The sequence below is a fragment of the Salpingoeca rosetta genome (assembly GCF_000188695.1).
Source record: "Salpingoeca rosetta unplaced genomic scaffold supercont1.5, whole genome shotgun sequence".
Lineage (NCBI taxonomy): Eukaryota > Choanoflagellata > Craspedida > Salpingoecidae > Salpingoeca > Salpingoeca rosetta.
In genome coordinates, this window is record NW_004754929.1 from 269,593 (window position 1) to 292,092 (window position 22,500).

The window sequence follows — 22,500 nt, forward strand, 5'->3', positions numbered from 1 at the left end:
GTGTTGCCAAAAGCGTTGCTTGAGTAAGGTACGGTGGAAAGCAGGACCCGTGCCTTGTGAATACCTCGAAAGCATGCAAGCACACACACACGCACGCACGCATGCATGTCAGCACCCACACGTACACGCATGCAATCACACGCACACGCATATGCATGCACACGTGTGTCCACTGACGCGATAGTCGCTGCTGCGGACAAAAGTGGCTGAGCATATGCAGCACTGGTACGGCCGTTCGCCAGTGTGCACGCGCTCATGGACGCGCAAGTCGGACTTTCGGGTGAAGGTGGAGGAGCAGCCTGGAAATGGGCACGGGAACGTGGTCTGCTTCCCAAAGTGGGTCTGCTGCTTGTGTCGCCATAGATTTCGCTTCTGGGGAAACATGTGTTGAGCAAAGCAATGCGGAGACAAACAAGCATGAGACCGTGGAAATGGGATCAGGAGCAGGAAGGACAGCACACCACCACGCCAAGGAGTCCGCAGGATCGGACACGACGCGAGGGAGGAGTTGTTGCAGCCGCAAGGCAACAGTCGAAAGCATCAGAAGCCACAAACGAACATCAACCAAACGAACCAAAGTGTCACACGCACACACACACACACACACACACTAGAACCTACATGTGCATAGTCCTTCCCGCATATGTCGCATGTGAACCGAGACGATGCTGAGGATGATGACGATGTGTGTGGCGTGGCATCGTCTGATGTCGCTGTGGATCCTGTTGTAGTTGGTGTGGTTGGAACAACGGTTGCTGGTGCAGGTTGCGAGGCCGGCACTGACGACCCCGCCATGTTACACAGCAGAGACAGATATCCTACGTGTGGGTATTGCCGCTGAGTGGCTGATGGCAGTGATGATGATGATGATGATGATGATGATGATACTGGGAGAGGAGAGGCGCTCGTGTTGATGGATGGGATGGACATGTGTAGAACAACAAGAGTGGCTTCAAGCACAGCATGCGTTGCGTTTGGGCCAAAACGCGCGGCGCGGTGGGAAATGTAGATATTTGGTGGAAATCTTTTTATGACATTCGGCAAAGTGAGAGGAGACAAGCCAGCCAAGTCAGGCAAGCAAGACACAAGCACACACACACACACACACACACACACACACACACACACACACACACACACACACACACACACACACACACACACACACACACACACACACACACACACACACACAAGCACACACACACACACACACACACACACACACACACACACACACACACACACACACACACACACACACACACACAAAGAAAATGTACAAAGGTCAGGCAGAGCAAGAAGCAACAGCAAAAAGGCGAGGAATAACGGTTGTTGCTCGCTTGACATTGCTGTGGCGGTCGTTAGAGTCGTGTAACGTAAGAGGGCACGCTGCTACTGGAGAGAGCAGAACCCTGATGTGTTGGACTGTGACTTGATGGGTTTTCGTGTCGGGGAAGCATCTGCCTGCTGTCCAAGGCTTGCCACGCTCTCGCGCTCCGCATGGCTCTGTACAGGGATGGACGTCGTCACCGCTTTCAACTGCAAGCACAATGTCGGTTGTGCATGTGTGTGTGTAAGAAGGCTGCTGCAACCCGCATGAACATGAACATGCAAGCGCACACAAACACACAAACACGCACAAACACACACAAGCACGCGCTCACCCTGACGGCCTCCTGTTCCTGCTGGGAAACGCTCACACCGGTGATCTCCGCAATGATTTCGCGGAACATGAGCTCAATCTGGCACACACACACACACACACACACGCACGCACACACACACACACACACACACACACACACACGCACGCACGCACGCACGCACGCACGCATACACACACGCGCGCGCGCAGCCACCAAGGCCAATGTGAACAGGGGAGGGAAGAAAAAAGGGGGTTGTGGGTTGAGGGAAGGGGAGGTGGGTGGGTGGAGTGGCAAGTGAGTGGAGGAGCGATGGGGTTGTGGTTGCAAAGGTGCTTGCTTGGGTGTTTGCTGCGTGCGGTGAAGCTGCTTGGTTGCTTGGTGAGCACATGCACACCAAAGGCCACGGGTCACAGCGGCCGCTTACATGCATCCAACAGCCAACGGCCAACAGCCAACAGCCAACGGCGACAACAACAGCAACAATACAAGCTCAAACTACACCATATCTGAATCACGCTTGGCCTCCAGCAAGCGCACATGCGCACGCGTGCACGCACCGCCTTTGAGTTTCTGGCGGAGACGTGGAAGGACATCCAGCCCGAGTTATTGCAGCGCTGGGCATGTAGGGCGGGGGAGACGGCACGCTGGTGCTCGAGATCAACTGGTCGGCGGTGGTCGTGGTGGTGGTATCGTTGTTGTTGTTGTTGTGAGTGAGTGTGTGTGTGTGTGTGTGTGTGTGTGTGTGTGTGTGTTGGGGCATCGTTGTTGTGTGTTGTTTGTTGGGGTTGTTGGTGGTGGACATCGTCGTCGTCGACGTCGTCGTCGTCGTCGTCGTCGTCGTGGGTGTTGTGCGTGTTGTGGTGGTTGGTTGGCAGCGAGCGTGTGCGGAAGAGAAGGCAGTGGCGTGCATGGAGGTAGAGATGTGAGTGACCGTGACAAGAGGTGGGGCACAGAACAAAGGTGGTGAGGCGTTACAATGAGAACTTGTTGAAGAGCGAGAGAGGGGGAGGGGGACAAACACCAGCGCGTCACCGACCTTTGTTAGCGACGAGGGCACACTTTGGCTTCTTTGGCTTGTCCACAAATGTCTTTGTGACAATGGCCCGCCAGTCATTGAGGTTCTCAAAGCTCTCGCGGTTGGAGATGTCGTACACAAACAGCACCACCTGGTCGCGTGGACGTGCGCGCATGTATTGTTGGGGGTGGATGGTTTAGTGAGTACGGTGTTGGGAAGCACAGGGGCTACGCGGTGAATCATTGAATGGTAATCGGTAGGGAGGGGGTGGTGGGGTGACGAATGCAACTGTGTGTGTGTGTGGGGGGGGGGGGGAGATGCGTGCAAACGGGCGGGGCAAGCAAGCTTGCTTGCTCGCTCGCAAGGGAAGGCATGGTAACGCACGAAGACCTCACACCTGTGCGTTCTCCAGGTATGTCTTCAGCATCTTGCCGCCAATACTCTGACCACCAACGTCCCATAACTGCATGGTTACGTGTTTGTCCTCTGCCCGTGTATCATTGGATACGTGAGGCGGGTGAGGCGGGGCGGGGGGTGGAAGTTGGAGAGGGAAGAGGTAGGCGCGGACAAGGGACAGAGGCAGAAGAAGCGGAGAAATGCCACAACAGGCGAGAAGAGGCACATGCACACACATATCCACACACACACGCACACGCACAACTCACGCACGCACGCACGCACATGCACACACTTGGAAGGTCGACGCGCTTGAGGAAAAAGTCCAGGCCAACGGTTTGGTTGTAGGCGGGTGCAAACGCGTCTTGGCAGTACCGTGTGATGATGGACGTCTGTATTCGTGCATTCGTACATGGTGTTAGATCTTGTCATCACAGGCATCGTGTCATATCAACTTGGCGGAGTGCTCCGCAAAGAGAAAGGGGGGGATGGCTGATGTTGTGTGCGTGTGTGTCTGTCTGTCTGTCTGTCTGTCGCACGAGATGTACACACAAGTACACTTGCATGCGCACCACTCATGCACGCATACAGAGACACACAGACACACAGACACACATACGCACCTTCCCCGTGGATCCATCACCGACAACCACCACCTTGATGGTTTGTACGCTGTCGTCTGCCATGACGATGTGTTTGTGCTGGTGCTCGCGTGTGTGTATGTGCGGTCTGCTCCTGGTGGAGTCAGCAGCAACAGCAGCAACAGCAGCAACAGCAGCAGCAGCAGGGAGGGCAGCAGCGGTCAGTCGTGCGTTTCCGTTGTTGTTTTGGTGCCGATTGTTGTGTTGTTGTTGGTGACGATTGATGGTCGTTCCCATCCCTCCATTTCTTAATTCCATCCACACACCCTTTCTTTCCTTCATTCTCCTTCTCTTGCTTCATTGAGTCCTTGCTCGCTCCCACATGTTCATTCGTTCCAAGGATGGCAGGCTGCACACCCACAGAACACACATGACGCACGCACGCACGCACGCACGCACGCACGCACACGACACACGCACACGACACACACACACGCAGTCAAGGAACCCACCATAACCACAGCACCTCTTGCACTTGAATTCTTCTTGCGTCCTAGAACACGCACCACGCCCACACTGGCACCACACCTCCGCTCAAAACGCACTCGCTTCCTTATCAAACACACACTCACATCCACACGCAGACAGCACCAAGCGATGTGATGGCACATCCATATGGGAAAGCGCCATCACCGCTCCTGTTCCTCCGCCTCCTCTTCCTGCTGCTGCTGCTGTTGTTATTGTTGCTGTTGTTTTCTCGCGCCTCAGCGGCCCTTGAGGAACTTCTCGAGGAAGGTGGGCTGGGGCTTGGGACCCTGTTGTGGCAATGGGAGGAGGAGGGTGAGCAAGGATGTGGTGGGAATGGGGGGGGGGAGGGAGAGAGAGGGAAGGGAAGGAAGAGGTGAGGTGAGGTGAGGTGAGGGGAGGTGTCGCCACAAGGCCGTCATCAAACCTGACACGAACATGCACACACATGCACGACGCACACACATGCACGATTACATTCACTTACATGCGAACGCATGCACGCACAGACACACACACACACACTCAGACGCACGAGTGCATACACATACGCACGAGTACATACACACACACACACAATGTCGACGAAAGACGTACCGCGGGGTCTTCCCAGAAGCGCATCACGTGCGTTTTTTGTTTCCACACCTTCATGGTCTCATCCAATTCCATTTGACCCTGCACATACACACACGTGCGGTGATGTTGTAAGCCACCCAAAGCCGAAACAAACGCCATGTCTCCGTGTCATAACCCTTGCGTTTCGTTCGCAAACGCCCGCATCCTTTGTGTACACGCACACGCACACACACACACACAACACAATACCTTAATGGTGAGCATGTCAATCACGCGCACGTCGTCCACGTCCTTGTTCACCATGAACTTCTCCTTCAGCTGCACGGGGCGGGAAACAAGATAACAAAGCAGGGTGAGACCAACACAGAGTCAAACAGAGAGAGAGAGACGAGGAAGGAGTGGGAGGGAGGGGGAGTAGGAGGGCAAGTGGGAGTGGGAAAGATGAAACATGCGTGTACACACAAACACACACACACACACAGGTCACACAAAACACGATGAACAATATAGTATGCACAGCTTCGCATGGGTAGTTGTACCTTGTCCCTGCACTCCTGTGGCGTCTTTTCCAAACGGAAGATTTGGATAATCTCGGGAATCTGTGTGCATGAAGAGGAAGCCACGAGACCAACGAATGTGTGTGTGTGTGTGTGTGTGTGTGTGTGTGTGGCTATTCCTTTGTGGAAACAGCGGTACTCTCAGTCCAATACAAACACACAAACACACAAGTGCACACCCGCACGCACTCCACACTGCACAAAAACAACTTGCACTGCAAAACAACACCACCAACACCAACAACAACCTCAGACGCAAATGCGCACGCACCGATCTGAACCAGGCCCTGTAGAGACCAATCACACGTGTCCTGGCAACAGCCTTGTTGGGCGAAATCATGCCCTCAACCAGCGCCTTTCCACTCATGGTGTGCGTATGCGTGTGTGTGTGAGGTCGGGCAAGACAAGGCAACGAGAGGAGGCAGAAGTGAAGACAGTGTGGAAGCAGCAGACAACTGAGACAGCGGCGGTCGCGAGCGAGAGAGAAATGTGGCTACACCATGTGATGTCGCAAAAGTCACCGTGCGTGCGCCCGCCTGAAATTCAAGTTCAAACGTGAAACCGGCCGCTCACCTGATTCCCAAAGTGCCTGCAATTTTTTTTGCTTTGCTTGCAGCTCCTCCACACTAAGACCCAAGATGATGGTGGCTGGTGTACTTGTTCGTGCTGGCGTGAGCGCTGCTCGCACTGGCGGCGTTGTGGCCGCTGCGGCCGTGGGTGCCGCCAACCGCGGAGGCGCACCCTGGGCCGGCGTGCGCTCCATGATGACAGACACCGTGAGCGACCTCACCGACACCCAACTCGAGGTAGGTAAACTTGGATGATGTGGTGGCGGCGATCGAAGGCGCTCATGCGCGTGTTGTGACATGAATTGCAACACACCACCGCACCAACCAAAACCAAACACGCCAACGGAAGCACAAACCCTTTATTAAGGGTGCCCTCCTTGACATGTCGCGTTGTTACCTCATATGGCTGACCATGAACGTGTGTGTGTGTGTGTGTGTGTGTGTGTGTGTGTGTGTGTGTGTGTGTGTGTGTGTGTGTGTGTGTGTGTGTGTGTGTGCGTATTGTGTGTGTGTGTGTGTTTGTTTGTGTGCGTTCGATTGTTTGTCGTTTCGAAATGACAGCTCAAGGAGACAATCAACAAGTTTGCGCAGCAAGAGCTTGCCCCCTATGCGCAGGACATTGACAAGAACAACGGCTGGGACAACCTTCGGGTGCGTCGTCGTCTTGTTGTGGTCGTTGTAGTTGTAGTTGTTGTTGTAGTTGTTGTGGTCGTTGTAGTTGTAGTTGTTGTTCTTGTTGTTGTTGTTGTTCTTGTTCTTGTTCTTGTGCTTCTCTCTTCTCCTTCTCCCTCCCTTTCTGTCTTCTCTTCTTCTTCCTCCTCCTCTCCCTGTTCACTTGTGGTTGCCGTTCGTTGCTCCCTTTGTTTAACGTTTTACAGGAGTTCTGGAAGAAGCTGGGTGACCTTGGCCTTCTTGGCATCACCGCACCTGGTATGCGCCGTCCTGCGCTCAACGCTCGCGTCGTGTGTGTGTGTGTGTGTGTGTGTGTGTGTGTGTGTGTGTGTGTGTGTGTGTGTGTCTGTGTCTGTGTCTGTGTGTCTGTGTGTGTGTGTGTCTGTGTGTCTGTGTGTGTGTCTGTGTCTGTGTGTGTGTGTGTGTCTGTTTCCACGTTGAGCATTTGTGTGTTCCATTCACGTACGCACGTGCGTGGTGTGTTTGTAGAGGAATATGGTGGCTCTGCCCTTGGCTACACGGAGCACGTGATTGCCATGGAGGAACTCTCCCGCGCCTCTGGTTCCATTGCTCTTTCCTACGGTCAGTTTTGCTGCGTGTACAGTCATGCTCTTGCGCCACAATTATTGCACGCACACACACACACACACACACACACGCAAATACGGAATACTTTCCTGCTTGCATGCGTACGTGCTCACAATACTTGCATCTGCCTTTTGATTTGCGTGTGCAGGTGCTCACAGCAACCTGTGCGTGAACCAGATTGTTCGCAACGGCAACGAGGAGCAGAAGCAGAAGTACCTGCCCAAGGTGCACGGCCTGTGTGTCTGTCTGTGTGTATGTGTGTTTCGTGTCTGCGTGTCAATGTCAACAATGTGCTGGTCTGGTTTACGCTCTCGCTGCACCGCAATCACCACCACAAACACCAACTCACTCACCTCTCCTCCTTGCCTTGCGTGTGCACCAGCTCATCTCTGGCGAGCACATGGGTGCGCTGGCCATGTCGGAGCCCGGCTCTGGCTCGGACGTCGTCTCAATGCAGCTCCGTGCACAGGAGGACGGTCAGTCGTCGTGGCAGTGATAGTGATGGTGGTGGTGGCGGTGGTGCTGTGCTGTGGTGCTGTGGTGCTGTGGTTGTAATGAGAGTGCATGTACACCCCCAGTTGTCGCTGCTGATACTGCGCTTTTGTTTGATGGCGGTATTGTGCTTCCCTATGTTTCCCCTCATCAATGTGCCCACGCTCTTACTCGCCCCTAACATCCTCTCCTCGTCTCATGGTGCCAATTCATTCACACCAACAACAACAAAAACAACAACAATAACAACAACCAACAACAACAACAAACAACAAACAACCACCGCCACCACAGGCGACTCGTATGTGCTGAACGGCAACAAGTTCTGGATCACCAACGGCCCCGACGCCGACGTGCTCGTCGTCTACGCAAAGACAGATATGAGCGCACACCAGCACGGCATCACCGCGTTCCTCGTGGAGAAGGTACAGGCGCCCGGCCGCGTCACTGTGTGTGCCTTGGTGTGTGTGTGCGTGTGTTGGTGTGTCTGTGTGTCTGTGTATGCGTTGGTGTGTGTGTGTGTCTGTGTCTGTGTTTGCCTGCGTGCGTCTGCCTATTTGTCTGCCATTGCTTACACATGTATTTCCTCCTCATTTCTCCCTCCCCCCCCCCTTTTTTTTTCTCCCTTTTCGACCACCGCTGCCAGGACTTTGAAGGATTCAGCACTGCGCAGAAGCTTGACAAGCTTGGCATGCGTGGCTCAAACACGTGCGAGCTTGTTTTCGAGAACTGCCGCGTCCCAAAGGGTAAACGCACACCCACGCGCGCACACGCATACACGCGCGCGCGCCGTCACCCCTGATGCAATGGCGTGGGTGATTGTTGGTTGTGTTGGGGTGTGAGGTGGGTCTGCGAGGGTGTGCACTTGTTGTGCTGTGTTGTGTTGTGTTGTGAACCAGAACGCTCCCTCACTTTGCAAGCACGGTTGCCTGCGCCTGTGTGCAGAGAATGTGCTTGGCGAGGTGAACAAGGGCGTGTATGTGCTCATGTCTGGTCTCGATCTTGAGCGCCTCGTCCTCGCCGGCGGCCCACTCGGCCTCATGCAGGTACAATCATGCACGCACGCACGCACACACACACACACACACACACACACACACACATGCGCGCGCGCTCCCCTGCCACCTGCGTGCTTCCACGCCTCCGCCACCTCGTGCGCTCACGCGCTCACACCACCATTCCCCCCCCCCAACCAGGCCGCTGTTGATGTGTCCTTTGATTACGTGCACGAGCGCAAGCAGTTTGGCAAGCCCATCGGTACCTTCCAGGTGCGTACATATCCATGTCCACCACCACCACCGTGATCAGCACAACGCGTCATCACCTTGCTGCCGGAAGCGCTTGCTTCACGTTCCGCTGTCCTCACACACGCTCGTTGTGTTTGGCGCCTGCTGCCCTCAACGTGCCAAAACCATGCAACAACGCTGACACCAACGAAACCACCACCGACCACTCCCATGGCGACTGCTTGCCTGTGGCAGATGATGCAAGCCAAGCTGGCTGACATGTACACGACGCTCAGCGCCAACCGCGCATATGTCTACTCCGTCGCCAAGAAGTGCGACAAGGGCATTGTCGAGAGCAAGGTCGGTGCGCCATGTGTGTGTGTGTGTATTTGTCCATGTTGCTGTCTGTCTGGCCTTTGTGCTTTGTGTGTATGTGTGTGTGTGTGTGTCTACTTTCCAAGACCTGGTTGCCCTGTTTCCCCCTCCCCCCTCCTTGCTTCACCTCCTCATTTCCACCCATGTCGTCTTCCTCTTGCCATTTCTTGTTGCAGGACTGTGCTGGTGTGATTCTTTACTCTGCCGAGGCCGCCACCAAGGTTGCCCTCGACGCCATCCAGTGCCTCGGTAAGCACAGTAGCCAATACAGTGTCCCACCGTACGACCAGGCACCAACCACAACACACATATTGCACACACACCCACTCACTCACACACACACACACATTTTGCACGCACGCACACACACACACACACATTGCGCACGCACATTTTGCACACACACACATTGCGCACGCACACACACACACACACACAACAAACACGCACACAACACACAACACACACACTCTCTCTCACGTATCCTGCTCTCACAAACATGACACAAATACAACCCCTCTCCCCATTCCACTACCACAGGCGGCAACGGGTACATCAACGACTACCCGACTGGGCGCATCATGCGCGATGCCAAGCTGTACGAGATTGGTGCCGGCACGAGCGAGATCCGCCGCCTTCTCATCGGCCGCGCCTTCAACTCCATGTACCGCTGAGCACACACCACGCCACGTGCCCCTGATGCTCCTGTCTGTGGCCCTTTCTCCCTTCACCCTCCCCCTTCTTTGTAGTAGCTGTCAATGCTTTTGAGTATGTGTGTGTGTGTGTGTGCTTGTGCAGATGTCGTCCTTCCATCCATCTCTGCCCGTGTCTCCTCCGTTGTCTCTGCATCCTGCTATGCGTGAGTCAAGTCTGTGCTAGTGGCGTCGCTGCTGCTGTGCTGTTGGCTCCCGCCCCCATGGTGTGGTGATGTGTGCTGCACGTGCGTGCTTGTGTTGTGCGCCACTGCTGGCGATATTGCGCTGCCCTGCTGTTGTGGTCCCAATAGAGACGTTGCAGTGGCAGGTGATACAGATGACACGTGTGGGCCGGCGTGCTCTTGGTGCGCGTGCTGTGTTTCGAGAGATTGGCCTTGCTGGCCTTGCTGTTCCTGCTTCATCTTCTCTGCCTTGGCCAGGTTCTTGGCGCGCACCTCATGCAAGCACGCCTGTGACGCTGTGAAGGAGGTCGCTGCGCTGGCAACCGATGCAGACACTGCAGTCACGCGCAGAAGAGCGGGTTGTGAGTGTGCCGTAACCATGTTGTGTGGGCGCCCGATACATGCGAGTCAATCCAAACCAACAACGCGCTTCCCCAGTGAGCAAAACAGAATGTGAACGTACACAAGTGCATGGGCGCACATGTACGCGCGCAGGTACGTCTAACCACGTCGTTCTCCCTTTCCCTCCCCCTCTCTCCCGCTCTCTTTGCCTACCCTTCCCTCACTGTCTGTGTGGCACATACGCACCGATGCTGCTGACGAGGATGTAACGGTGGAACGTTGGGTCGACCCGCCTGGCATACGTGCGACCGCCCAGGAACACGAGGCCGCCCATGGCAACAAATGCCAGCGCACCTCCCTTCACCGCCTTCCACTGCGCGCGCGCGCGCGTGTGTGTGTGTGTGTGTGTGTATGTGTGTGTGTGTGTGTGTGTGTGTGTGTGTGTGTGTGTGTGTGTGTGTGTGTGTGTGTGTGTGTGTGTGTGTGCAGGTGTGTGTGCAGGTGTGTGAGGAAGGAAGGGGGAACAAATGTCATGTGTCACGGGAGAGAGAGAGAGAGAGACGCGCGGTCATGGCAATCATTGCCGGAGTGTAGGGGTCGCTCATCGTGGCCTTGCCTCACCTGACATGTTCGCAGCACGTCCAAGTCATCCTTCTTGTGAGGATACCTGCGGCGAACCATCTCACTCAAGCTCGTCATCGTGCCAAGTGGTCCCTACGTATGAATTAGTGTGCAACGCGAACGTGTTGCGGTGTGTTGTGCTATGTTGTGTGTTGTGCGATGGGCTGTGGGCTGCTTGTCAACTGTTGCGACGAAAGAATGAATTGATTGGCGGTCGCGTCATGCATGTCATCTTGGCTGCAATCGCGTTCGGAGCATCCAGGTGATTTCATGAACATCTTCTACCAATTTTCCACAATCGAATCCACTCGCTGCGTCGATCAACGATGGTGGTGCGAGGTGTGGGTGCTGTGGCCGCTGCTGCGGCGGCGGCGATGATGGCCGTGCTGGTGGTCATGGCATGCGTGCTGGACGTGCGAGAGCATGCGGCTCTTGCGTGTGGCATGACAACGCACAACGTGATTGCCCAGCGCGCACGCCAGTGGTTCAAGGACACCAACGGCATTGATGCAGAGGACATGATTGCGCGCCACCTCGATGCGCTCCAGGTGAACAACACCGTGGCTGTTGTTGACCGTGTGCTGTTGGCTGTGTGTGTGTGTGTGTGTGTGTGTGTGTGTGTGTGTGTGTGTGTGTTGATGGTGATGTGTGATTTGTTGGTGTCTATACCGTGCGTTGCTGCTTCGTCTGTTTTAATCACACCACTCCCCCCCCCCCTCTTCTTGGGCGCTCGTTTTCATTTTGTGTAGGGTGGAAGCCCCTACCCCGATTATTTGTACACGTGCGGAACGGACCACAACGCTGGCGAGGTTCGCTCATGTCAGCAAGTTCACTGTGGTTGCACATGTTTTATCCACGCAACTAAACCGTGGCTCGACCCACATCTCTCATACACCCCCATCGTCCAACGCTCCGATCTCTGTCCGACCCTCTCATGTAATTTTCAACACAATACTACAACCATGCTTCTAACCAATTGCACAACCATGCTTCAAATGTTCCTCCCTTTGCACATCACATCACGCCACTACAACCCCTTCAGGACGCTCACTGGTGAGATATTTTGGTGCACTGACACGTGTGCTGCCGTCCTCGCCCGGGAACTAAACATATAGACGCCTCGCTACTGTACACACCACGACACCCTGCGAATGCACATCCCCGGCCTTCTGCATCCTCACCTCCCCCCCCCCTTCCTCTCCCAAACGCTCACGTGCACTTCCCCTCGCTCTCCCCCTCATTCATCCACTCCTCCCACCATGCTTGTGCCCTTGTGATTGAACAGGCCTCCTTTCCAGGCAGCTGCAGCCAAATACATCCACGACAAGTTCCCGCGCCCGTGGACCGCGGAGACGGAGAAGCTGGTGGTGTTTCTCCTGGGCGTGACCTCCCACTACATTGCCGACATCAACTGGCATGGCCTGGCGCAGGTCCCGCACGGCCAGGGCTTCCTGCGCACGATGGGCATGCAGAACTACAACTGCACTGGTGACCTGTGCGATATTGCTCACACGGAGGGCGACACAGGCGGCGAGTTTGTGGCGGCATACCAGCTCAACCTCACCTTTTTGCACGCCAACGACTGGTACGTTCCCGTGCAGGACCTCGTCAACATCTACAAGTATGCACCGGAGTTTGTCAACCGCACCGTCAACGCGTCCACCATTGCCCGCTGCTCTGCGCTGTTCAAGGTCGCCACCATCGCCATCGAGGACGCCGGTGCCCTCGCATATCCGGTGGAGGTGCAGCCCGCACCGTTCCTGCCCGAGCAGTACATGGACTTTACTGTTGGCGGGATGGACGATAACAGCGCATGGACCGCGTTCATGTGGAATCGCATGGTCAAGTGGGCCCTGCACGGCCCTCCCAACGGCTCCCTGCCACAACTCGCCACGCGCCCCGGTGAATATGGTGTTGCTGGTCGTGCTGATACTGGCGCTCGTGCCGATGGCGACGCAGACAATGGCGTGCCGTCTTATGATGGCGTGTACGGTGCTGGGGGCGTTGTCGTGGACAGCGAGACGCGCCGCAAGGTGCGCCCGTCTGCATCGTACGTTCGCCTCATTCGCGCGTTTGAAGATGTTGTTGACGAGCTGACCTCGGGGCCAGCCCCACCGCTGCAGCTTGTGCACACCTCGCGCGGCGTCCACGTGCGTCACCACCCGTCCCGCGTCACCGCAGCCCACCGCTCCCTGCTTCGCCAGCGGATGCGCGCGTTTGTCAGGGGGCGGGCACGGCGTCGCGGTGTCTCCGATCACATTGTGCAGTGGTTTGACCGCGTGCTCGCCAGCGCCCCAAAGCATGCGCCCATCGACACCACAACGCTTCCGCACCCGACACACGCCACCGACGCTGCTTTCACGTCCCTTCCGTCGTCATCTTCATCCTCATCATCGTCATCATCATCAACACCAACATTGACCTCACCACCAGCGACCGTCCCGGCGGCTGCTGTGACCACGGCGACAGCGGCAGCGGAGCAGCAGCCCAACGCGTATGTGGGCACAGCCATGTGCACGGGCGACGTGAACAACGACGGCATTGAGGATGTGGTGGTCGGTGCGCCCGGTGTCGGTGACCACGGCCGCCCCCAGATTGGCGCCGTGCTCGTGTACACACGCACGGGCAGCGGTGACCTGACGCTGCAGCACACCATCAACGGCACGGACGGGTATGCACGGTTTGGATCGGCGTGCGCTATTGGTGATGTGAACGGTGATGGATTGGCTGACCTCGTGGTTGGCGCGCCGTCCGCCGAAGGGAAGGACCTGAAGCAAGTGGCCGGCAACTACACGGGCCGCGTGCACGTGTTCCTTGCGCGCGCTGCCAAGACGATGCCGGCAGCCGAGCCGACAACGACCATCGCCACCGCAACGCGCTGGGCCAGCCTCGGCCTGGCGGTGGCGGTCGTGCCTGCATGCAACAGCAACGCCACCGACAGCAATGCCACCGTGGCTGGCGGGCAGCTGCTTGTGGGCGCACCGTATCACGGCGCTGACGACGGCGACACACTCCACCGCGGGGCAGTGGGTGTGTTCCGGCCCCGCTCCAGCTGGCCACGGCACCTGGACCTGGAGCAGGACGCAGACCTCCTTGTGCACGGCAACTCCCCTTACGCCTGGTTTGGTCGCTCCATTGCCTGGGCGTGTGTTCCAAGCACAGCAACCGCCGACACCAGCAGCAGCAAGAGCAACAACAACAACAACAACAACAGCAGCAGCAGCAGCAACAGTGCGTGCCCGTTGTCGTCCTCGTCCTCGTCGTCAATGGCTGCGGTTGCACTCATTTCCAGCCCTGGTTACCACAACCCGGACATTGGGTCTGTTGGCCAGCTCGTTGCCATGGATCTGGCCACAGGTGCTGTGCGCTTCACGCTGGCGGGTACAGACGACCGCGCAAAGTTTGGCTGGGCTGCAGCAATTGTGTCCCCCAGTGGCCGTGGCAGTGGAGCTGGTTGCGGTGGTGCTGCTGGCAACGGCAAGACGCTGCTGCTCGTATCTGCGTCGAGCGCGGGAAAGAAGCTGGTGACCCTGAAGAACGCAGACAAGGACATGGCGGGTGCTGTGATGACGTTTGACTTTGGCAGCCTTCATGGCGATCTCACCGTTGGCACGCGCACAGCCCCGCTGGCCACGCTGCACGGTGACGCCGACTTTGCTGGCCTGGGTTGGACGCTGCAGGCAGTGAACTCAACCCTTGCGCTCGTGGGTGCACCGTTCCACAGCCACGAGGCCGGTCGCGTGCTGGCTGTTGATCCCGCCACGCTCGCTGTCACCACCACATACACGGCGCACGCGGGCCAGAAACACAACTCGCGCTTTGGCGCGTCGCTTGCTGTTGTTGCTGATGGACCTGCCGGTGCTGGGGTGGCCTTTGCCAGCGCCCCGATCCACACCACCGATGCTGCCGAGCGTGTGGGCACCATTCACACACTGTTCTAAGCGCTTTTGCAGGCCCCTTTTGCTTTCTTTCTTGCTTGTGCCCCTGCCTTTGTCTCACCTACATTTGCAGCCCTCAACTTGCTGCTGCTTTTTGGTTACTTGCTTTCCCCTTCTTGTTTTGATCTGCTCCTTGTTGCTGGTCACCAACCCATTTATTTTTTTGTTTTATGTGCAAGGTTGGCGTTCCCGTGGCGATTGCTTTCTTCACACAGCTTTCCCACCTTGCTTGCTTGCAGGGCTCCTCTCTCTCTCTCTCCTTGCCGCTAATGACGCACTCGTCTTGTCGTGACAGCATACGCATGCACACGACACACGCACACAAGACTGTATTTGTTGCTTGCTTTGCTTGTTCCCGCTGCTTGTTCTTGTTGCCTACCCGCTGCTTCTTCCTCACCTTTTGCTTCTTGCTTGCTTCGTGTTGTGCGCCAAACAAACCGACGCACGTCACCCTTAACAATGGATATTTTGTTGAAAATTTCCCAGAAGATTCGACCTTGTTCGCGTCCTCCTCACTCGTCGCATCGCCCTCCTTGGTTTTGCTGTTGTTGTTGTCTTCCACCCTCAGCACCACGACTTTGGAGTGTGCGTGTGCGGAGGCAGCTGAGACTCCTGTCACATCGGGGCGAAGACAACCAGAACGCGGGGCACACACGTGGGGTGCTTTCAGTTCGTGTCCCTTACTCTCTCTCTCCCTCCCTTACTCTCACGCACGTACACACACGCACACGCACACGAACACACCCAAACACCCACACAAACACACGTACGTTGACGGTTCCATTTTGGTGTGGGTGCGGTTCTGTCTGTGCGTGAGTTTGCAACAACCCCCTCTCCTCTCTTGCTTTTTGGTACTCTGGCCCGCTGGAGGCCGGAGCGTGGGCCTGGAGGATGGGCACAGCGGCGTCTGCCGCGTCAGACAGAGGCCGGGCCAGTCGCGAAAGCTCCATGACCCCGCAGAGCGTGAACGGTCACGACCATTCCCGGCAGCACCATCAGCACGAGCAGCACAAAGGGACAAAAGGTGGTAGTGGCGGTGGTGGTGGTGGTGGTGACGATGGGCTTGGGGACACCTCTCTCCTCGACACATGGTCGAATTTTGACAGAGAGGCGCTGCGGCAAGCAGCTGCCTCGGAGGAAGCAGCCCAACTTCGGGAAGCGGTGGAGTCGCCACCACCAGCACAGCACGACGCAAAGGTTGACGGTGATGGCAGCAGGAGAAGCTGGCGCAAGCGATCCAAGAAGGATAAGAACAAGGGCAAGGCCAAGCAGAAGAAAAGCAAGGACAAGAAGAGCAAGAAGCAGCAGCAACGACGGGCGGACAGGAAAAGCACCAAGGACGCGGAGGCATGGCAGCACAGGTTTCAGCAGCTGTGTCTGAGCATTTTTCAAGAGGCCGACCTTGACAACACGGGGTACCTGAGCGCGGGGCGCATGTGGGATGCGCTATCGTCGCAGACCACAAAGGTCAACATTAGTAAGCACACCGTCAACCGCCTGCGGACCCTGTCATCGCTGGAGGATGACGACATCATTCGCTATGAGGAGTACATCCCAACACTGTGTCGACTCGTCCAGCGGCACTCCACCAAGGACGCCGCAAACGACTGGTTTCTGGTGCGTGCTTCTGCTCGTGTGTGTGTGTGTGTGTGTGTGTGTGTGTGTGTGTGTGTGTGTGTGTGTGTGCGTATGTGTGTTTCCATTCGTGTGTGCGTGTGTGTGTGTGTGTGCGTCTCTTTCTGCTCGTGTGTGTGTGTGTGTGTGTGTGTGTGTTTCTGTCTGCCTGCCTGCCTGCATGCATGCGTCTGTGCTGTTGCCCGTGCATGTGTGCGTGAAACTGTGTGCAACAGCCTTGCTTACGTATTGAGCGTCATTGTTCAACACATCTTTTCGTTCTCTGTGGTAAACGTTGTGCCATGCCAGATCACCAACGGAGGAACTGATGGTTCGGTACGTTAGCGCAAACGCACACACAGGGCAATGGCTCTTGTTTCGCTTGGCACGCGGCGTTTTATTGCGGCTTTCGCGTGCATGCGTGGGTGTGTGTGTGTGTGTGTGTGTGTGTGTGTGTGTTCGGTGTGGGTGTGGGTGTGTGTGCTTGTGTGTGTGTGTGTGTGTGTGTGTGTGTGTGTGTGTGTGTGTGCACGTGTGTGTGTGTGTGTGTGTGTGTGTGTGTGTGTGTCCGGTGTGACTGACTTGGCGCTTGCGTGTGTGCTCATCGTCTTGCACCTCCATGCACCTGTCTTGCTCCAGCCAATGTACATGAACAAGAGCACAGGTGAGATGCAGCAGGAGGTGCCAGAGGGGCTCGACGAGTCATCGCAGATGGAAACGGTGCGTGTGTGTGTGTGTGTCTGTGTGTCTGTGTGTCTGTGTGTGCACGCCGTTGTGTATGGACATGTCTTTGCATATTGGGAATTTGTCGCGACTACAGGTTTCCTCTCGCGCTTCCTCGTCCCTACTTGCCCATCCATGTTTGCCTCACATCCACGTGTCTTTGTCACCGCAGGTCACCTTTGAATACATTACACTCTCGGATGGGAGCGAGATCACAACGTACCAGACCGAGCAAGGCCGCGTGTACATGGACTGGGAGGCGCAGGTATCCACAATTCGCGCCTTCATATATGTGTGCATGTACCTGATTGTGTACATTTGCATGAATACATGTCCGTGTCAAAGCCACTGCCACACGTCATACCCGTCTCCTTCTTACACAACACACACACACACACACACATGCACACACACACACACACATGCACCCCCGGGGGATGATAGGAATGGCGCCCGTTCCCACAAGAGTGGCTGGCGTATGTTGTGTCGTCAACATCAGACCCTGCAGGGGAGATTGCAAACGACCCGCGCTTTGGCGAATTCGACCACCCCACGCACGGACACATGTACCTGTATCTGATGGAAAACACGCGAAACACGTATTTGTACATGGACCAGGAGAGTGGAGAGTGGCACCGAATTCCGCTCGTGTGGGAACGCTGCATCCCCGACGTCAAACGCCAACTCAACGAGCTGCAAAAGCTCTTCCCAGAGTGGTGCGGTGTGCATGTGTGTGTGTGCGTGTGTGTGTGTCTGTGTGTCTGTGTCTCTGTGTCTGTCTGTGTCTGTCTGTCTGTGTGTCTGTGTCTGTGTGTCTGTGCGGTTGCGATGTTGCCGTGGCCTTTCCCTGTCTTTTCCTGTTGTCTTGTGCCTGACACTGTTGGTGTGAATTCATACGCCCAACTTCCCTCCCTTCTCTCTCTGTCTCATACACCCTCACACGTGTCCGTTTGCGCGTTCCCTGCGCACGACGCAGGACGAGCATCAACGAGCAGCTGCTTGTGCTGCGGGAGTGCAACTACGACCTCAACGAAGCGATTGCATTTGCGGACATCAACTGGAACTTCACTGGCCGCTCAGACCTCTCACAGTTCTCCCCGGCCGAACTCATTCGCTCAGGCAGCATCGTTGCTTCCGCACGTGCGTTGTTGTTCTTGTTCTTGTTCTTGTTCTTGTTCTTGTTCTTGTTCTTGTTGTTCCTTGTGCTGTTGTTGTTCTTGTTCTTGTTCTTGTTCTCGTGCTTTGGAGAGCGACTCACACAACAGCGACCACCCACTCACTTTGCCATCATCACCACCACCGCCAACCCGTGCAGGCCGCGGGGTGCGTGTGCGTGCGCGCGAGGGCGGCAGCAGCGCGTCGCTGTCTGCGGCGGCGGCGCGACGCATCGACGAGCTGGAGGCGATTGTTGCCGAGCAGCGGCATAAGCTGGAGCGGCTGCAGGCGGACAAGGTGGTGGAGGAGGACGTGGCTGTGCGGCAGCTGGTGCGCGAGAAAACGCGTGTGCAGACGGTGGCCGACCGACGCCAGCGCGAGGCGATGGAGGCGCAGGAGGAGCTGGGAGACCTGCAGTTGGAGTGCGAAAAGTGGCGCTCGCGCTCGCTCGACCTTGAGGAACAGGTGATCAAGTACAAGGCGGACCACAACACCATCGCCGCGCTGCGGGAGGAGGTGGCCGCGCTGAGGACCGGCAACGCAGACAAGGCGCTCAAGCTGAAGGACGCGGAGATTGACAGGCTGCGGGCGGAGAACGTGTCGCTTCGCTTGCGCACCCAGACGCTGCAGAGGCACATGGGCAGCCCGAGCAACTCGACCGAGACGGTTCGCGTGCTGACCAAGCTGCAGCACAAGGTGCAGCAGCTGAAGCGGGAGAAGGAGGAGACGGCGATTGAGCTGCAGGCCAGCGTTGCGTCGCTCACGCGCATGTTTGAGCTGACGGTTGCGCAATCGCGGCGCCTGCATCGCGACATCCACACGCGTTTAGAGGCCGTGCGCGCCAAGTACCTCAAGGAGCAGATGGAACGCAAGCTGCTGTACAACAAAGTGCAGGAGCTGCGTGGAAACATCCGCGTGTTTCTGCGCGTGCGCAAGGACAACCGTGGCGACAGCATCTTCAAGTTCCCCAACGAGGGCGAGTGCATTGTGCGGAAGGTGGACGGCAGCAGCGTGCCGTTTGAGTTTGACCAGTGCTATGCGCCAGACACCACGCAAGAACGCGTCTTCAACGACACCAAGCCGGTGATCATGTCGTGCATCGACGGTTACAACGTCTGCATCATGGCATACGGCCAGACAGGTGTGCGTGTGTGTGCGAGTGTGTGCGTGTGTTGGTGTGTGTGTGTGTGTGTGTGTCTGTGTCTGCGTGTGTGCGTGAGTCTGTTTGTGTGTCTATGTGTCTGTGTCTATGTGTCTGTCTGCCTCTGTGTGTGTGTGCGTGTGTGTGTTTGCTGAGTGGCTGCCATTTGCGGTTGCCCTGCCTTCGTTCACCACTGTTGTCTCACCACCATGTCCCGCGCCGCCAACTGCCATCCACCGTGACAATGCATGGTCACCACTGCCAATGCCATCAGGCTCTGGCAAGACGTACACGATGATGGGCCCGCCATCGAATCCGGGCGTGAACCGGCGTGCTGTGCAGCAACTGTTTGAGCTCTGCCAGGCCAGGGAGGAGGTCGACTACTCAATCTCAGTCTCGCTCATGGAGGTGCCGTGCATTCCGTGGGTGTGTCTGTCTGTCTGTCTGTCTGTCTGTCTGTCCGTCTGTCTGTCCGTCTGTCTGTCTGTCTGTCTGTCTTTGTGCGTGTGCAGGATTTGGGTGCATGGTGTGCTGTTCTTGCTTCAATCCATCCATCGTCGTCCACAATCTCTTGACGCCGCAGCTGCCGCCACCTCCAAAACAGCTCACATGCGCACACGTGTGCACCTTTCCCCCGTCGTCATCACCACTCCAAGGTGTACAACGAGAAGCTGTATGACCTGCTCACACCAACACGTGGTCAGAGCCTCAGCATCCACGCCAGCCCACAGGTAAACAGAATAAGGAGATGAACATGCATTTGAATGCTTGGACAGCGTTCTTTGTATCCGTTTCGGACACTTGTTGCACCTCTTCGCGCCTTGCACCCATCCGCATGAGCACGATCACGGCACGTGCTCTCACATTGAACACACGCACACACGCACACACGCACACACACTCTCACTCACTCACGCACACACTCACTCACTCACTCACTCACGCACACACACACATATCACAAACATAACACCCATCACACACGCATTATATACACACACACACAATCACACACACAATCACACACACAATCACACACCACGTCACATCACACTGCCGCCACGCCAGGGCATTTACGTCGGCAATTTGACGGAGAAGGAGGTGAAGTCTCAGGGTGAGATTGAGAAGATTATGGCGATGGGTGACAAGAACCGATCGATGGCCGCGACGAAGATGAACACAGACTCATCGCGCTCCCACCTCCTCCTTCAGCTGCGGGTGACTGGGTACAACACCATCTCCAACACCACCACCGTGGGAAAGCTGACGCTGGTTGATCTTGCCGGGTCTGAGCGCGTGTCCAAGACGGAGGCGAGTGGCGAGCGGTTGGTGGAGGCTGCAGCCATCAACAAGTCCCTGTCTGCGCTCGCGCATGTGTTCAAGTCGCTGGCCACCAACTCTCCGCACGTGCCGTATCGCAACTCGAAGCTGACACACGTGCTGCAGGACTCGCTCGGCGGCGACTCGAAGACGTGTGTGTTCATCAACGTCAGCCCGCTCGAGCAGAACATACAGGAGACGCACTGCACGCTTTCGTTTGGTGAGGGCATCCGCAAGATTGAGCTTGGCCCCGCGACGAAGCACACGGGCCAGCGCAGCGGTGGCGTTGGGAGCGGGCTGCGGCCAAAGAAGAAACCGCCCCCAATACGAAGCAGAGGCTTCTCCACACGACGATGACGCAGCAATGTTGTGTGTGTGTGTGTGTGTGTGTTTGTTTGTCTGTCTGTCTGTCTGTCTGTGCCTATGTGTGTGTGTTTATTTTTGACCGCGTTTTGCTGATGGTTGACCACGATAGCTTTCTGTGTGATTGATGCGTAGCTGAATCCCGCCTCAGCCATAGCCTGGCCGTCCGTGATGTGTCTGTGTGTTGTGGCGTGATTCAAAACATGCTCTTGTGTACGTTGTTTGCGTTTGTTTTTGTTTGGTTTTTTGACTTGACCTTGGGGTGGGAAGATATCAGCTCTCTGTTCCATTCCTTGCTTGTGCGTAGCTGCCTGACATGCCTGTGTGCCCTCTGTGGGAAGCTGGCTTCTCCCATGTGTGTGTGTGTGTGTGTGTGTGTGTGTTCTTGTCCTGTGTTCTCGTGCCTGTCATCCGTGCACTTGTTCCTGTGTCCTTGACATCATTCTGACACAATTACACAATTGACTACCTGAATCAAGCGGCGCAATGATGTGTGTCCCAAGCGTTCCTGTGGACTGTTGCGCAAACAAAAGCAAGCTCCTATTTCATCCTCCCTCCTCAGCCTTTTTTTTTTTTTTTGGACCAAGAAACGATCATGTCACATCATGTCACATAACGGCGCTCATCACAAACATTGCAGCTACTGCCATGTGTTCATTGATGTAATTCAAACCAGTTCGCTCCCACATGGTCGAATGTGCTTTGTGAACATGGCCACAATGTTTCACTCGTGAACGATCAACGCCCAAGAAGGTGAACCAGTTTACTTGCTGTGACATCATCTCTTACAACATGGCTATGCTTTTGGGACTATGTAGTTTAAAATGTACACAACCAACCAGCTCCAGTAAATTTTAACACGACCCATCCGCCTATAGGTCAATTCCTCGTTGTCGATTCGCTTATTCTACACCTTTTCCAGCGCCACCCCTCCCCCCTACCGTGGTCGCCTGCCCCATCGGTACACCCAGTCTGACGACCACCGCTGGTGTCTAGTCGAGCCATCTCCGCTCGGGTGCACAGCACTGCCGCGCTGTTGCCGTCTATGCCGTGGAAACACGCCCCCAGCCTGTTGCCTGCAGGCAATGCGAAGGCGCTCCTCTGCCTGGCCAGCGACCACCTAGATGGGAGGAAGGATGGCAAGACAAATGGGAAGCAAGGGGGGGGGGGAGGTTGGACTTGGGT

The 22,500-nt window shown here is 56.2% G+C and overlaps 7 protein-coding genes across 7 annotated transcripts in view; 3 read left to right on the top strand and 4 right to left on the bottom strand.

The window, feature by feature from the left end:
* Window positions 1–135: 135 nt before the first annotated feature.
* On the bottom strand, window positions 136–3,746 carry PTSG_02125 (uncharacterized protein; the record flags this gene model as incomplete). The annotated part of the gene is made up of 9 exons (XM_004996550.1): window positions 136–372; window positions 622–1,024; window positions 1,415–1,542; window positions 1,668–1,745; window positions 2,207–2,310; window positions 2,686–2,815; window positions 3,062–3,150; window positions 3,356–3,452; window positions 3,684–3,746. 9 exons carry the CDS (start codon window positions 3,744–3,746, stop codon window positions 136–138), a joined length of 1,329 nt encoding a protein of 442 aa, XP_004996607.1.
* Window positions 3,747–4,080: 334 nt separating this feature from the next.
* PTSG_02126 (uncharacterized protein) lies at window positions 4,081–5,778 on the bottom strand. Its single transcript, XM_004996551.1, has 5 exons — window positions 5,571–5,778; window positions 5,282–5,341; window positions 4,992–5,060; window positions 4,764–4,841; window positions 4,081–4,456 (listed from the first exon to the last, which is right to left on the bottom strand). The coding sequence occupies exons 1-5, from the start codon at window positions 5,664–5,666 to the stop codon at window positions 4,406–4,408; spliced, it is 354 nt and encodes a 117-aa protein (XP_004996608.1). The 5' UTR covers window positions 5,667–5,778; the 3' UTR covers window positions 4,081–4,405.
* A 117-nt stretch (window positions 5,779–5,895) lies between these two features.
* Window positions 5,896–10,243, top strand: PTSG_02127 (isovaleryl-CoA dehydrogenase). Its single transcript, XM_004996552.1, has 13 exons — window positions 5,896–6,105; window positions 6,430–6,519; window positions 6,747–6,798; window positions 7,030–7,122; window positions 7,277–7,353; window positions 7,511–7,604; window positions 7,915–8,045; window positions 8,267–8,366; window positions 8,566–8,666; window positions 8,817–8,888; window positions 9,102–9,206; window positions 9,398–9,470; window positions 9,762–10,243. Exons 1-13 carry the CDS (start codon window positions 5,938–5,940, stop codon window positions 9,893–9,895), a joined length of 1,290 nt encoding a protein of 429 aa, XP_004996609.1. The 5' UTR covers window positions 5,896–5,937; the 3' UTR covers window positions 9,896–10,243.
* Window positions 10,075–11,139, bottom strand: PTSG_02128 (uncharacterized protein; the record flags this gene model as incomplete). The annotated part of the gene is made up of 3 exons (XM_004996553.1): window positions 10,075–10,433; window positions 10,687–10,813; window positions 11,062–11,139. The coding sequence occupies 3 exons, from the start codon at window positions 11,137–11,139 to the stop codon at window positions 10,075–10,077; spliced, it is 564 nt and encodes a 187-aa protein (XP_004996610.1).
* Window positions 11,140–11,304: 165 nt separating this feature from the next.
* On the top strand, window positions 11,305–15,462 carry PTSG_02129 (uncharacterized protein). Its single transcript, XM_004996554.1, has 4 exons — window positions 11,305–11,609; window positions 11,811–11,870; window positions 12,104–12,114; window positions 12,347–15,462. The coding sequence occupies exons 1-4, from the start codon at window positions 11,388–11,390 to the stop codon at window positions 15,000–15,002; spliced, it is 2,949 nt and encodes a 982-aa protein (XP_004996611.1). The 5' UTR covers window positions 11,305–11,387; the 3' UTR covers window positions 15,003–15,462.
* Window positions 15,463–15,890: 428 nt separating this feature from the next.
* On the top strand, window positions 15,891–21,309 carry PTSG_02130 (kinesin family member C3; the record flags this gene model as incomplete). Its single annotated transcript, XM_004996555.1, has 10 exons — window positions 15,891–16,616; window positions 16,923–16,949; window positions 17,253–17,333; window positions 17,509–17,601; window positions 17,781–18,052; window positions 18,313–18,476; window positions 18,652–19,632; window positions 19,907–20,040; window positions 20,289–20,363; window positions 20,701–21,309. The coding sequence occupies 10 exons, from the start codon at window positions 15,891–15,893 to the stop codon at window positions 21,307–21,309; spliced, it is 3,162 nt and encodes a 1,053-aa protein (XP_004996612.1).
* A 757-nt stretch (window positions 21,310–22,066) lies between these two features.
* Window positions 22,067–22,500, bottom strand: part of PTSG_02131 (uncharacterized protein) — a 3,406-nt gene continuing 2,972 nt past the window's right edge. The window contains exon 7 of the mRNA XM_004996556.1: window positions 22,067–22,435. Coding sequence (XP_004996613.1) covers window positions 22,253–22,435 — 183 coding nt within the window. The 3' untranslated portion in view covers window positions 22,067–22,252. The remainder of the gene's footprint in view (window positions 22,436–22,500) is intronic.